Here is a 13750-nt window from a genome sequence, read left to right on the forward strand (position 1 = left end):
AGGAGAGGGTCAGAGAGGGAAGCGGGATCTACCCCGTTGTAACTTTCCTCTCTTTATTTATTCTTTCTGATGGTTCCCACTTTAATTTCCTTATATTATTTTTCTGATCATTTTATTCCCATGTTAAAAAAGAAAAAAGACATCTTCCCATTTTTACAGCCGGAAAGCCCTTTTCAGTGGCACTTGAGATCTTCCACACTGTCTCTCCCAGGTGGCTCAGTGGTAAAGAATCCACCTGCACTGCAGGAGACACAGGAGATGCTGGTTCAATTCCCTGCGTCGGGAAGATCCCCTGGAGGAGGGCATGGCAATCCACTCCTGTGTTCTTGCCTGGAGAATCCCATGGACAGCAGAGCCCAGCATGTTATAGTCTGCTGCTGCTGCTAAGTCACTTCAGTCGTGTCTGACTCTGTGCAACCCCATAGACGGCAGCCCACCAGGCTCCCCTGTCCCTGGGATTCTCCAGGCAAGAACACCGGAGTGGGTTGCCATTTCCTTCTCCAATGCATGAAAGTGGAAAGTGAAAGCAAAGTCGCCCAGTCATGTCTGACTCTTAGCGACCCCACGGACTGCAGCCCACCAGGCTCCTCCGTCCATGGGATTTTCCAGGCAAGAGTACTGGAGTGGGTGCCACTGCCTATAATGTTGCGAAGAGTCCGTCGTGACTGAGTGAGCGAACACTCTCCTTGAGCCCTGCCTTTGCACGTACGTCTGCTGTGGTTGCCTGGAAACCCACAGAGTCCGGTGACCATTCATGATGTGGCGGTGGTGACAATCATAAATCCTGGGGAGGCATTTTATGTGCTAGGAAATGGTGCCAGGTTCTTTTTAAACTTGTATTTTCGTTAGTAAGACAATGTCTGATCCATTGCTTTCACTGCTTTCTTGGCCCTACCTAGCTCTTACCTCAGGAAGGTTTGTTGGATGAGTGAAAGGGTAAAAATTTGGGCAGCGGAGAGAGACTGAAGGTGGTCGTGGATAGAGGTGTGTATACAATCGGGGAACGGTTTGGAATGAACAGGGTAAAGTGGGTCGTCTGGATTGAATGTGCATTTCGAGACCCCATTTGAAAATGATTTTGATCTATTACATTTAAGTATATTTATTGATTTTGTTTGCTGTTTTCCTGCTTGTGTTTACAGTCGGAGAGGACCAGCTAGGTACTCAGAGATTCTTGGTTTCTTTCAGGTAAGTAAGCTTAAGGCTGTGTGAAGGGGCAGCCCCAGGAAAAGCCTGACAAGTGAAGAAGGCACTGGAGGGGGCAATCATCTCAGGGGAAATGCTTTGGGGATGATTTAGGGAGTGGGGACAGGAATGGGGGAACGCGAGATGGGAGAGGAGCATCTTCTTGGTGCGCTCACGGCTTTGTTGACTGAGAATGTTTCATCGGGAGGGTGGGGTCTCAGAGCGCCTATAAGGGCAGAACAAAGCTTTCTAGCAGACATCGTGTGAGAAACTGCTGGCAGGCTCTGGAGTGCTTGTCTGACTTCCTGTGATGTCTTCGGTGTCCTAGGGTGAAGAGGAAAGGGAGACACTGCAGTTAAAAACATTCTTAGAATTTAATTTTTTATGAGAGCTTTTAAAATGTTACAAGTGAGACTCATCCCATGGGGGAAAATTTAAATGAAAAAATATCTACAGTAAGGAGATAAAGGATGCCCCAACCCCTGCTTCCACTGCTGATTCTGGTGAGCAAACTGTTGTTACTAGTTTGCGGCATAGTTTTCCATACCTTTTGTATATAAACTAATTGTTGTTGTTGTTTAGTTGCTAAGTGGCGTCTCTTTGCCACCCCATAGCCCGCCAGACTCCTCTATCTGTGGGATTTCCCAGGCAAGAATGCTGGAGTGAGTTGCCATTTCATTCTCCAGGGATCATCCCATTCTTGATCATGTAATATCATAATAGTGCCACAATATCCATCAGTTTAACACTTGCTAGTATACTTTTTATATGACTTTTAATTATACCTAGACTAGGGAGGAATCTCATTGTTTGACACCGACACCGGCGTCATCATCAGAGACCAGTGACCAGCTCGCCAACAGCCCCATCTCCCTCCACTTTGATAAGCAATGGCATTCTATCATCAGAGGCTTTGGCGAGCCGTCTCTAGTATTAGGGGAATTGTGTTTTGCTTTTCCTGCTCTTCCTGTTTCCCCACACGTTGACCTTGGGTGGGATGAGCTGAGATGCATGCTAATCCTGACCTTCATCTCATTTCTGTTGTCTCTTAACCCCTGCTTCATCCCTAGCTGGGGCTTCCCTGCTGGCTCAGATGGTAAAGAATCCACCTGCAATACAGGAGACCCAAGTTTGATCCCTGGGTCAAGAAGAACCCCTGGAGAAGGAAATGACAACCCACTCCAGGATTCTTGCCTGGCAAGTCCCAAGGACAGAGAAGCCTAGAGGGCTACAGTCCGTGGGGCCGAGAAGAGTCAGACATGACTGAGTGACTGACACTTTCATTCTCATCCCTAGTTGATTCCACAGAGCACCTCTGGTTTAAGGAGGGTCATTCTTTGACAACTTACTGGTTTTCTTCATCCTGCCCTTGAAACGATCACAGGGACATGGCTTCTTTGTCAGCCTGGGAGCTGTGATGGGTGTTCTAGGGCCTCTCAGGAACCAATCTGAAATAAGGGGGTTGCTGCTTAGGAAGGATCATATGTTTGAGGGCCAGGACTTGACTTGCCATCTTCCTTGCCCCCCAGTTGTTTTTCGTACTGCAGTGGGAAAGGGTCAACCCAGAACAGTCATATGACCACCAGGGTCTCTGAGTTGTTTTGCTGACCTGTATGGACAAGAATGGGCTTCCCTGACAGCTCAGTTGGTAAAGAATCCACCTGCAATGCAGGAGACCCTGCTTCAATTCCTGGGTTGGGAAGATCCGCTGAAGAAGGGAAAGGCTACCCACTCCAGTATTCTGGCCTGGGGAATTCTCTGGACTGTACAGTCCATGGAGTCGCAAAGAGCCAGACACGACTGAGCGTGTTTCACTTTCAAGGGCAAGAATTTGGTGGCAGGTTTGGAGGAAGCATCAGAGTGTCATTAAGGAGACAAAAAAAATGAGCAATGAGTGGGAGGGAGGTTCGAGAGGGAGGGGACATATGTATCCATAGGCCTGATACACGTTGTTGTGCGGCGGAAACCAACACAATATTGTAAAGCAATGATCCTCCAATTAAACATAAATTTAAAAAAATGAGGAATAAGGGGTGACTGCCTTTCAGTGGCTGCTTTACTTCAACTAAGCCATTTTTCCTCTCTGTTTCAGTCTTGCCTGTGGGTAAAATTAGGCTGAGGATGGGGTCCAGGAACCTCTTGGAAGGCAGCCCTGGGTTGTCAGGGAAAGGGGTAAGGGAGAGGGGGACAGCCAGACTGTCCGCCAGCTCCCCTGGACCCTGGAGGAGTCTGGCTCTTACAAGAGACTCAGGAAGAAATGAGTGGTGGGCTGGGGGAGAGGGCAGGGGGCGAGGGCAGCTCAGGTAATATCTGCTTTGCTCTCAGAGGGATTCAGGGGAGTAGGTGGGGATCTCGATGGTGCACTCTCGTCAATATTGCGTTACTGACCTTGGCACTCACATTCTTGGCCTCCTTCTCGGAGCCACCTCCCAGACGCCTGGCGTTGGTCCCTCTGGCCTCTGGCAACCCCTGTGGGAAGGAAACGGGTCACTTCCAGGCACTGGAAAGGGAAGGCGCCAAGACACTTGGTTCCTGATCACTGTGCCTCTGGGTCAGCGCAGCTCCATTGCTCTTCCTTTTTACTCAGGGGTCTAGGGTACTTCAAGAGAGGAGTATTTTCCATGGATGAGGAACTGAAGTGTAAAATCTGGCCTAGAGAAAAGCTTAGCTGGAGGTAGGCAGAGAAAGTACAGCTTCTGGAGAGAAGAGAGGACAAAAGGTCGGGGTGTTGATCAAGACCTGACAACCTCCCCATTAAGGTCCCTGCCCTGCATGCGTTATAATCCTCCTGACTCAAGAAATAAGAGCAAAGAGCAGATTATTCCACAAACCAGTCAGGAACTTCACCTGACCTCTGTGTTTGCTTGTATTTGAATCCATAGTCCCAGATCAACTATTAATATAAGAGGATGGTATTTACCTCTGTCCCTCTGGAACAAATCCATTTCTCCTTTCGTCTGCATTCAGGTCTATCTTGTTACCTGATGCCCTTTTATTTCCGTTTTGTGTTTCTTGATATCATTACCCAGCTGCTGTTATAACACTGCACTGATTAAGTGAAGCACCATCTCTTTTATTTTGAGGTGAGGAAACTGAGGCCCAGAGAGAGCTGATGCAATGTCCAAGTTCACAGAGTTAATGGTGAGTCATCTGGAGCTAAAACCTAGGTCCAAGGCTCTTAGCCTATTATTCTCTCTTCGAACCTACATGACCTAATGGCATGGGAGCTATTTATCATAAGTAATTTTACAATTAATAGGGCATCTTATAAGGAATTACTCTGTTATTGTAAGTAATTTATTTCTTAACATTGTCATTGCTTCTCAGTTATTTATTTTTCCCCACTTCCCCATGAAAAGCATATTAAGCAGGCATGTGGTTATTTTAAGAGATAAAGCAAGATCAAATTTCATTTGGAGATTTCTGGGCAGGAGGATTGTGTAGTGTTATTTCTGCTCACCAGACTTGGTCCAACATTGCAACTACCCTTGCCTGGGAAATGGGAATTGAGCCTGTAATTGCACCCCCCGGTGGCCCCAGTGAGCTTTCCCCATCTCATTGCCCTTGTGCCTTTGTAGCTACTTGAGAATGAAATTTTACTCACTCGATTTATTGAACACTTACTAGGTTCACATTATCCATCATTTACTCTTCGCAACAGTTGTACATGCTAAGTGGTATTTTACTCATTTTAAAATGAAGCTTAAAAAAGTTAAGCTTCTTGTCCAGGGTTCCAAGAGGCTTCCCAGGTGGTGCAGTGGTCAGAGAATCCACCAGCCACGCAGGAGACGTGGGTTTGATCCCTGAGTGGGGAAGATCCCCTGGAGAAGGAAGGAAATGGCAATCCACTCCAGTATTCTTGCCTGGAGAATCCCATGGACAGAGGAACCTGATGGGCTGTAGTCCATGGGGTCACAAACAGTCGGACATGACTGAACGCGAACACACACATACACACCCCAGGGTTACAAAGTGAGTGATGGAGCCAAGATTTGGATCACCGTCGATCCCCTGAATTCAAGTCTGAGTCTAAAGGTCTGGGTGAGTCTAAATGTGTCACCGTGTTTGAGAATTATTGGTAAAACAGGGGCTCCCCTGGGGAGTGAGTCCCCCTCCAGGGGATGTTTGGCCATGTCTGGAGATATTTTTGGCTGTATTAATGGGGTGGGGGTGGGAAGAGGCCGCTGTTGGCTTCTAGAGGGTAGAGGCCACTTGGATGTTGCTAAACAGGTTACGAAGAACAGAACGGGGCGCCCTGCCCCCCTTGCAAGAAGAATTATTAATCTCTAATGTCAACAGAGCTGCTATGAAACCAAGGTGTCCTGTCTCCTAAGGGGAACATTTTGAACTTAGAAACCTGAGGATTTATTCTTCCACTTAGATATATTTACTGAACACTTTCCCGGGTCACAAGAGGGACATGGAAACAAGACACCAGGCTGTGCCAGTGGCGAGGTTACAGCGCAGAAGGGCAGGGGTTGGGGTAGGAGACGCACCGACACTCATCTCAAGGTGGAACGCGGACCGTGCAGAGTCCAGTCGGGGCTGAGCTTGTGCAAGGGAGGGAGGGCTCACGTCTGCCTCTGGGCCGCATCAGGGCGGCTGTGGGAGCAGAACCGAGCTGGTGGGAAGACACAAGAGCAGCTGGGGAGCAGCCGAGGTTCCAAGATTCTGGCTGAGAGGAACACGGGCCCTTGTTAGCGTGGGGTGCAGGGGGGGATGGCCGGGAAAGGCAGCTGTGACTGGAGCTTGGAGTCCAGGCTGAGGTCTCCAGCCTGGGGGCCCATCACAGCGGTGGAAAAGGCTTCCCTCCCAGAATGCTGGTCTAGGGCCTCCCCCGCTGGGCCATGGGTCCCAGCGGCTTCCAGAGAACTCTATAAGAGAGAAGATGCTGGAAATGGGTGCAGGAGGGTAGACTCCTGATTTTAGGACCCACTCGATGCTGAGTATGTAACAAAGCTGCTTCACCTCAAAGTAGCGCTTGGGGAGATGGTCACTTAGAGTGGGAACATAGGTGCGGAGGGGGCCCCTTCTGCACAGTTGTTCTGCTAAGGGCTGGGCCACTCCGGCTGTAGGGAACAGTGGGGTGGATTTGGAGCTCCTAACCCAGGATCTGCTTCCTAAAGGTGAGCTGTTCAAACAGGGCCTGTGTGCAGTGTTGCCCCCCAGGCCACAGGTGTGAGGCCTTGTACCAAGAACACAGAAGCAGAGCTGAGAACCAAGGTGGCCTCCAAAGCTGACTGAGCCCCTTTGTAACTGTTGCCTGGAGAGTCCCATGGACAGAGGAACCTGGCGGGCTACAGTCCATAGGTCACAAAGAGTCGGACGGGGCTGAAGTGACGGGACACACACACACGTAACCATTGCCAAAAGCCCATGGTCATCACTAACAGGCTTCCTGACTCCAAATTAGTCAAAGATGCCCACTCCAGTAAACACCCTATAAAGCCCCAACCAGTCCCTTAACGCCAGCCTTCCAGCAGGAATTGTCTTTGTCTCGAGGCTATAAAAATTGGCTATTAACCCACGAACACTGTCGACTCTCCCTGGCCTGTCAGGAGTTGCCGGCCCGCTGTGCTTGCAGGGCCCACGTTATCTCTGCTCTTTGTTCTTAATAAGCTCACTCCCTTCTGTAATGCTCTGTGTCTGGAAATTCTTTTCCAACCGGCTCTCGGATTGCCTCAACAGCTCGGTGTGGTCACAGCTTCAAACACGGGTACTACCTGGTGATGTGATTTTCTGGTTTATCACCTTACCATGAAATAGCATTAAGAATTATTGGGGCATGTCTGGTGTACTAGGAAGAATATAATCGAGGATGACTGACTGACTGGACGCACACTTGCCTTCAATGCCCTGTCCGGATGGCCTCCAGGCTCAGCCCCCAGGACACTCAATAACCCCGAACAGGGACTCGGGGAGAGGTAAGGTCCTCTCCCGCCAGCTACCCTTGCAGACACTCCATACACACGGGCTCCTTTAACTTCACGACGCTCTTAGGGTTTACGTTCAGATCATTCCTTTTTTTGCAAATGAAGAAACAGCCACCCAGACAGGCTAACTCACCGCTAATCCCCGTAGCCTTGCAGGGGCTACATTTTACCATGTGTGCCGTCATGCTCTTTTCTGTTTCGCCGCGTTTCTCCCGCCTTTCTATCTTTCATAGAAAGTGGATTTTTTTTTTTTTTTTTACCTGTGTGTGAGCTGCTGGAGACCACGGACATCAGCATTAGCGGCAGCAACAGGAGGAGGGAAGAGATTAGAACCTTCATTTCACCCGTCAGTGCTGCTGTGCGTCCACTCTTCAGCAGCGCCCAGGGAGAGGGTCCCCACTTCTCCTGGCGGCTCAGGCCGTGCGTGGAATGTGGCTTGGGTGGGGGGGTGGATCTGCACTTTACTCCCAGGCCAGCATTCTCCTTAGAGGGCGGGAAGGGCCGAGTGGCGCTGGCCTTGTTAGGTAACAGGTTGGACCATGTGTTTTATGGGAATCTGGGAGGCAAAACTGGCCAAACAAATGAAGCCTTTGTGGGAACACGAGAGGGTGACTGGTAACCTGGCCGCTGTACTCGTCCCCTCCCTCCCTCCCGCCTCCCCACCCCGCAATGTGCTATGATTTCTTCTTTTGGCTTGTTTGAATTTCCTTATACGTTTGAGTGACGTTTTCTAGCTCAGTGTCTGGCAGGAAAAGTGAGGCTAAGGGTTGGCAAAGAGGGTGACACGGCCCGTCTCCCCTCTGTCTTCCCCACTCCCAGCCTCAGCACAGTATCAGACGTTGCCGTGTCCCCCACTGTGGACAGCGTCCTCCAGTTCTGTGGCTGTGTAAGGAGGGAAGCAGAGAGGATGGAGGAGAGGCTCTTCTCCCTTGCCGAAACACTGCCCTGGAGCACTGGGTCAAAGCAGGCCTCCGTGTTGGTGGTCAGGCAGGTGGCTGCGCTTGTTGTTGGTCAGTTGCTTAGTCGTATCCAACTCTCTGCGACCCAATGGACTGCAGCATGCCTGGCTTCCCGGTCTATCACTAACTCCCGAAGCTTGCTCAAACTCATCGGTTTACTTTAGAGACCGATTTGCCAGCCAGGAGGGGTGAACAGTGGCCCCCAGAATGAAGCTGGCCTTCAAGAGGGAACCTGGTTATGAAGTGATGCCAGGATTCAGTGGGATACCAACAGTTCAGTTCAGTTGCTCAATCGTATCTGACTCTTTGTGACCCCATGGACTGCAGCACGCCAGGCTTGCCTGTCCATCACCAACTCCCGAAGCTTGCTCAAACTCATGTCCGTCAAGTCGGTGATGCCATCCAACCATCTCATCCTCTGTCATCCCCTTCTCCTCCTGCCTTCAATCTTTCCCAACATCAGGGCCTTTTCCAATGAGTTGGCTCTTTGCATCAGGTGGCCAAAGTATTGGAACTTCATGGTATATGGCCTCACGGCTCCTGCCTAGAGGAGAGGGATGTAGGTTGGCGGAAGACCCTCAAGGCTTCAGGTCCAAGAGGATTTGAGAAGCAAAAGCCACAGTAAGGAAAGTGTCTGCCCAGGCTGCTGGGCCTCCTGGTGCTAGATATTGTTTGAAATCAGTCCAAGATGAAAGAGAGAGGTGCTACTTCTTGGAGCAAACATCAAGGGTCCAGAAGGGCCGCACTTACTGATGTGACTCATTCCAGGAACTGGGCTCAAGAGAGGCTGGTCTTAAGGGCCTAGAGATGTTTGCGGGGCTAAAAGAAAGAAAAGAAATGCTTAGTCATGTCCGACTCTTTGCGACACTTTGGACTGTAGCCCACCAGGCTCCTCTGTCCATGGGGTTTTCCAGGCAAGAATACTGGAGCAGGTTGCCATTTCCTCCTCCAGGGGGTCTTCCTGACCCAGGGACTGAACTCGAGTCTCCTGTGTCTCCTGTATTGCACGCCGATTCTTTACCTGCTGGGCCATTGTGGGATCCTTTGTGGGGCTGAGGGGAAGGTTAACAAGGAAGTCCTCCCTGCTCCTCCAGGCAGGTGTGAGAGAAGGTGGTATGACTTTGTTCTAGTCAAGAGAAGGGAAGAGGCCAGGCATGGCTTTGGTTTGCTCATTTCTACCCTGTCAATTTCAGATTATTTTCACCTGTGGACCTGGTGGAGACTTGATTGTAGACTTCGCTACAAAGGTTATAAGCATCTGCCGCTGCCTGGCACTTCACTGGACAGTGGAGATTGTCCTTGAGATGAAGGGCTCCATCTGAGCTTGGTCTAATGTATAAAGCACTACTGTGGCTCCTCCTTGGAAAATTATTATTAAAAAAATGTTTTTATTCATTTACTTATGGTTGCCCTGAGTTGTTGCTTTGCACAGGCTTTCTCTAGTTGCAGTGAGTGGGGGCTACTCTTCATTGTGGGGTTTCTCATTGTGGCGGCTTCTCTTGTTATGGAGCATGGGTGCTAGGCACACGGGCTCAGAAGTTGTGGCACCCTGGCTTAGTTTCTCTGTAGCCTGTGGAACCTTCCCGGACCAGGGATCGATCCCATGTCCCTTGTTTTGGCAGGTGGATTCTTATCCACTGAGCCACTACTCCCTGGAAATTTTTAACCATGGTCTCAGTCCTCAGGACGCTCAAGTGTAACCAGGGAGATGACATACACTTCATAAGACCTAGGGATATTGTGCAATCAAATTTCAGAAGTGGCAGCAGTTCACTGTGGACGGTGAGTAGCTCAAAAAACTGGGGGTTCAGTGGAACTTGGGCTGGGTCTGAAGGGTGGGGTAGGGTTTCTGTTGATGAAAGGCAGGGAGGAGGGCAGGGCCGAGAAGGAGCACAGAGCTGACTGGGTGGGGATTTTTGAGGCAAGGCTGTTAACTGTTTGCTTGTAAGTTCCTAAGCTTATGTAGGGCCTGGCACTTTGTGGGTGCTCTGCAAATATTTGCTGAATTGACTGATATTTTTGTAAGCCTTTATCTAGACCTGCTATGTTAGGGAGCATGTGAAAATGCAGTGCATTATCGGTAAAGCATTTTTCTGATAGAAGGTCACGCACACATAGGGAGCCTGAGGTGGTGCTTTACTTCCGCGTCGGGTCCTCCTCCAGTCTGCCCCAAGGCTGCTAATCAGGGGGCTCCTCCCCGCAGCTTCCTCCAAGTCCCCTCAGTCTGTTCACCCCCATCATCTCCCCAAGTCCTGGCTCCCTAGCGGTTCACTCCATCTGATTTTCCCCTCTATAGACTTGAAAAGGGTTGTCGGGTCCTGTTTCCCATGGGAGAGAACTTTGGGTCTCTCAACTGCACTGATGTAAGACACTCTCAAGACAGACTTTTCTCTTAATATAGACAATCACTTAGGGCTTCCCAGGTGGTGCTAGTGGTAAAGAATCCACCTGCCAATGCAGGAAACGCAAGAGACATAGGTTCGCTCTTTGGTTCAGGAAGATCCCCTGGAGTAGGCAATGGCAACACGCTCCAGTATTCTCGCCTGAAGAATCCCATGGTCAGAGGAGCCTGGGGGTCTGCAGTCCATCGGGTCATAAAGAGTCAGACACAACTGAGCATGCACGCTTAGAGCTCACCCTGAGAACTTCGGTAATGTCAAGCACAGTCTTTGTGTCTTACAAAGGTCTCCTTCCAGGAAGGAGGTGAGGGGAAAGTGGGAGAAATAACCATTTTCTACTGTTATTTAGTTTCCCCACTCTTCAGTATACTGTGTGTGTGTGTGTGTGTGTGTGTGCGCGCGCTCAGCCGTGTCCGACTCTTTGCGCCCCCTTAGACTGTAGCCCGCCAGGCTCCTCTGTGCATGTACAGTGTACTTAGACATTCAAAACTGCTTGTTGATTATATCATATCCATGCTTCCCGTTGCCCTAAGAAGAGTCATTTATTCATACACACAGTCGTAGGAGGAGGAGGGCATGGCAACCCTCTCCAGTAGTCTTGCCTGAAGAATCCTATGGACAGAGGAGCCTGGTGGGCTACGGTCCATAGGGTTGCAAAGAGTCGGACAGGACTGAAGCGACTTAGCACGCACAGTCAGGGAGCATCAGAGTCCCTAATGTATTTGGGTGGTGACTTCCAAGAAGAAGAAGATGGTGTGACGTCTCTCTGAAGAGCTCTCACCCCGCACATAGACCTGTGGAGGGTTAGTCCAACTGCTCCGTATTTTATTCAAGGTCATGGTCAGTTTGCCTCCAAGCCAGGGAAGAACTCTAGTTTCCTGACTTGCTGGAATTGCCTTAGTGGGCAGCTGCCTGGCTGCTGTGTGCGCCAGTGCGGTGGGGGGTGGTGGGGGGGGGGAGGCGGGGGGGGGGGGGAGGTGGGGACCGGGGGGGGGGGGGGAGGCGGGGGGGGGGAGGTGGGGGCGGGGGGAGGGGCGACCAATACCCTGGATTATCCAGAGATAAATGTCTGGTTGAACCATGACTGCAAAAATCTGGGACACTTGCATTCTCTCTCTTTTTCACTTTGAACTTGGAATGAGGAAAATGAGAGCCTAGAAAACCCGGAGTGGATGATTTTCTTGGGGGGGCTGATGAGATGTGCCCAGACGCCTGTGTTTACCTCTTATCAACGTATTTCTCACGTGACTGCAGTGCTCTGATGCTCGGTTGGATTCTCTCCCTCAGTAAGGACAGGGACCAGGTCTGATTCATCCTTGTGTCTCTAGCGCAATGCAGGCTCTAATAGATATTTCTTTTTAAAAAAAACTATTTATTTTAATTGGAGGATAATTACTTTACAATATTGTTATGGTTTTTGTCATGCATCAGTATGAATCGGCCATAGGTACACATATGTCCCCCCCAACCCATTCTGAAAGCCCCTCCCACCTCCCTCCCTATCCCTCCAGATTGTCACAGAGCACCAGCTTTGGGTGCCCTGCTCCATACATCAAACTCGCGCTGGTTATCTATTTTACATATGGTAATGTGTATGTTTCAAAGCTATTCTCTCAAATCATCCCACCCTCTCCTTCTCCCACTGAGTCCAAAGTTCTGTTCTTTACATCTGTGTCTCCTTTGCAGCCTTGCACGTAGGATTGTCGGTATTGTCTTTCTAGATTCCACATATATGCGTTAATACACGATATTCGTCTTTCTCTTTCTGACTTATTTCACTAAATATTTCTTAAAAATAAAACAACAGGGTTTCCGTGGAGGCTCAGTGGTAATGGTAACCTAGAGGTGTGGAGGTGGGAGGGAGGTTTCAGAGGGAGGGGGACATGTGTTTGCCTGTGGCTGATTCCTGGTGATGTATGGCAGAAACCATCACAAGATTGTAAAGTAATTATCTTCCAATGAAATATAAAAATTAAAAAAAAAAAAAGAATCTGCCTGCCAGTGCTGGAGACATGGGTTCTATCCCTGGCCCGGGAAGATCCCGCATGCCGCGGAACAACTAAGCAACTCCTGAGCCTGCGCTCTACAACCCGGGATCAGCAACTTCTGAGCCCACGCACTGCAAGTACTGACGCCGGAGCGCCCCCAGGGCCCCTGCTCCGCAGCAAGAGAAGCCACGGCAATGAGAAGCGTGTGCCCCGCAACTAGAGTAGCCCCCGATCGCCACAACTAGAGAAAAGCCCGTGCAATAGTGAAGACCCAGCACAGAGAGTAAGTAAAACAACAAAAAGTAGACACATCCGCAGATCTGGAACGACTAGGGCAGAAGCATGAGTCGAGACTCCAATCTCCTCGCGTGAACCGAGGTGGAATTTGGCTTCTAAATACAGGGGAAGTGCTGAGCATGAGGACGTGGCTCATCCTATTCCCTGCCGCTGTGCGTGGAACACTCCCAGGATCGGAGTCTCTGCTCTGGTTGACATACTTCACTTGCCCGTCAGAAAGTGACCGGAAAGTGTCTGGGAGCTTCAGAATACGTCGTTTTGGAAATGGCTCAGGCAAGACGTAGCGGGTGCGTGGTGGTTATTCACAAGTATTTGAAGGTCTGTTGTGTGAAAAGGTTTGAGACTTGTTTCCATGCCTACAGAGAATAACAGGAGGCTTGGCGAGTCTGCAACCAGACACATTTTGGCTCAGGATGAGAAAGAACTGTCAGAGGAAAGTAAGCTTCTTTGGAAAACTATAAGTTTACTGGCAGAGTTCAGGCAGGAGCTGGGTGTCTGAAAATAACTGTGACAGTGATTTGTTGTGTCTTGAAGATTCCAAGGGTAGAGCTTGGCTTGGAACCCAGGATTCCACTAATACTACATTTTATTAGGCATTGTAAAATCTGCCCTTTGAAAAGTGACATTACTCTATGATGTCAGCCCAGGTCTCTGTGACTCTCGCTTCCAGTCAGTGTGGGTGGTTGTGATTCTCTTACCTACGCTGAGACTTGGACTTCACCTGCTCCACCCACCCTCCCGCCTCCTTTATAGCTGCTGCTGTTGCTGCTAAGTCGCTTCAGTCGTGTCCAACTCTGTGGGACCCCATAGATGGCAGCCCACCAGGCTCCTCCGTCCTTGGGATTCTCCACCCAAGAATATTGGAGTGGGTTGCCATTTCCTTCTCCAGCGCATGCATGCATGCTAAGTTGTTTCAATCGTCTCTGACTCTATGCGACCCTATGGACAGCAGCCCACCAGGCTCCTCTGTCCACAGGATTCTCTAGGCA

General features: G+C 50.0%; 1 protein-coding gene across 1 annotated transcript; it reads right to left on the minus strand.

The window, feature by feature from the left end:
• Positions 1-1411: 1411 nt before the first annotated feature.
• LOC128064173 (C-X-C motif chemokine 17) lies at positions 1412-7457 on the minus strand. The gene is made up of 4 exons (XM_052656970.1): positions 7379-7457; positions 3574-3654; positions 2535-2633; positions 1412-1509 (listed from the first exon to the last, which is right to left on the minus strand). The coding sequence occupies exons 1-4, from the start codon at positions 7455-7457 to the stop codon at positions 1412-1414; spliced, it is 357 nt and encodes a 118-aa protein (XP_052512930.1).
• Between the last annotated feature and the right edge of the window lie 6293 nt (positions 7458-13750).

Source organism: Budorcas taxicolor, chromosome 18 (assembly GCF_023091745.1).
Source record: "Budorcas taxicolor isolate Tak-1 chromosome 18, Takin1.1, whole genome shotgun sequence".
Classification (NCBI taxonomy): Eukaryota; Metazoa; Chordata; class Mammalia; order Artiodactyla; family Bovidae; genus Budorcas; species Budorcas taxicolor.

What these genes read in the sequence shown, in the direction of transcription:
- LOC128064173 (XM_052656970.1), bottom strand. Translation starts at nt 7,457, where the DNA reads ATGAAGGTTCTAATCTCTTCCCTCCTCCTGTTGCTGCCGCTAATGCTG. An exon ending in CCAAGAATGTGAGTGCCAAG is followed by an intron (nt 2,634 to 3,573) that starts GTCAGTAACGCA and finishes CCCTTATTTCAG; the next exon opens with ATTGGTTCCTGAGAGGCCCT. An exon ending in GGGCAGGATGAAGAAAACCA is followed by an intron (nt 1,510 to 2,534) that starts GTAAGTTGTCAA and finishes TCTTCACCCTAG; the next exon opens with GACACCGAAGACATCACAGG.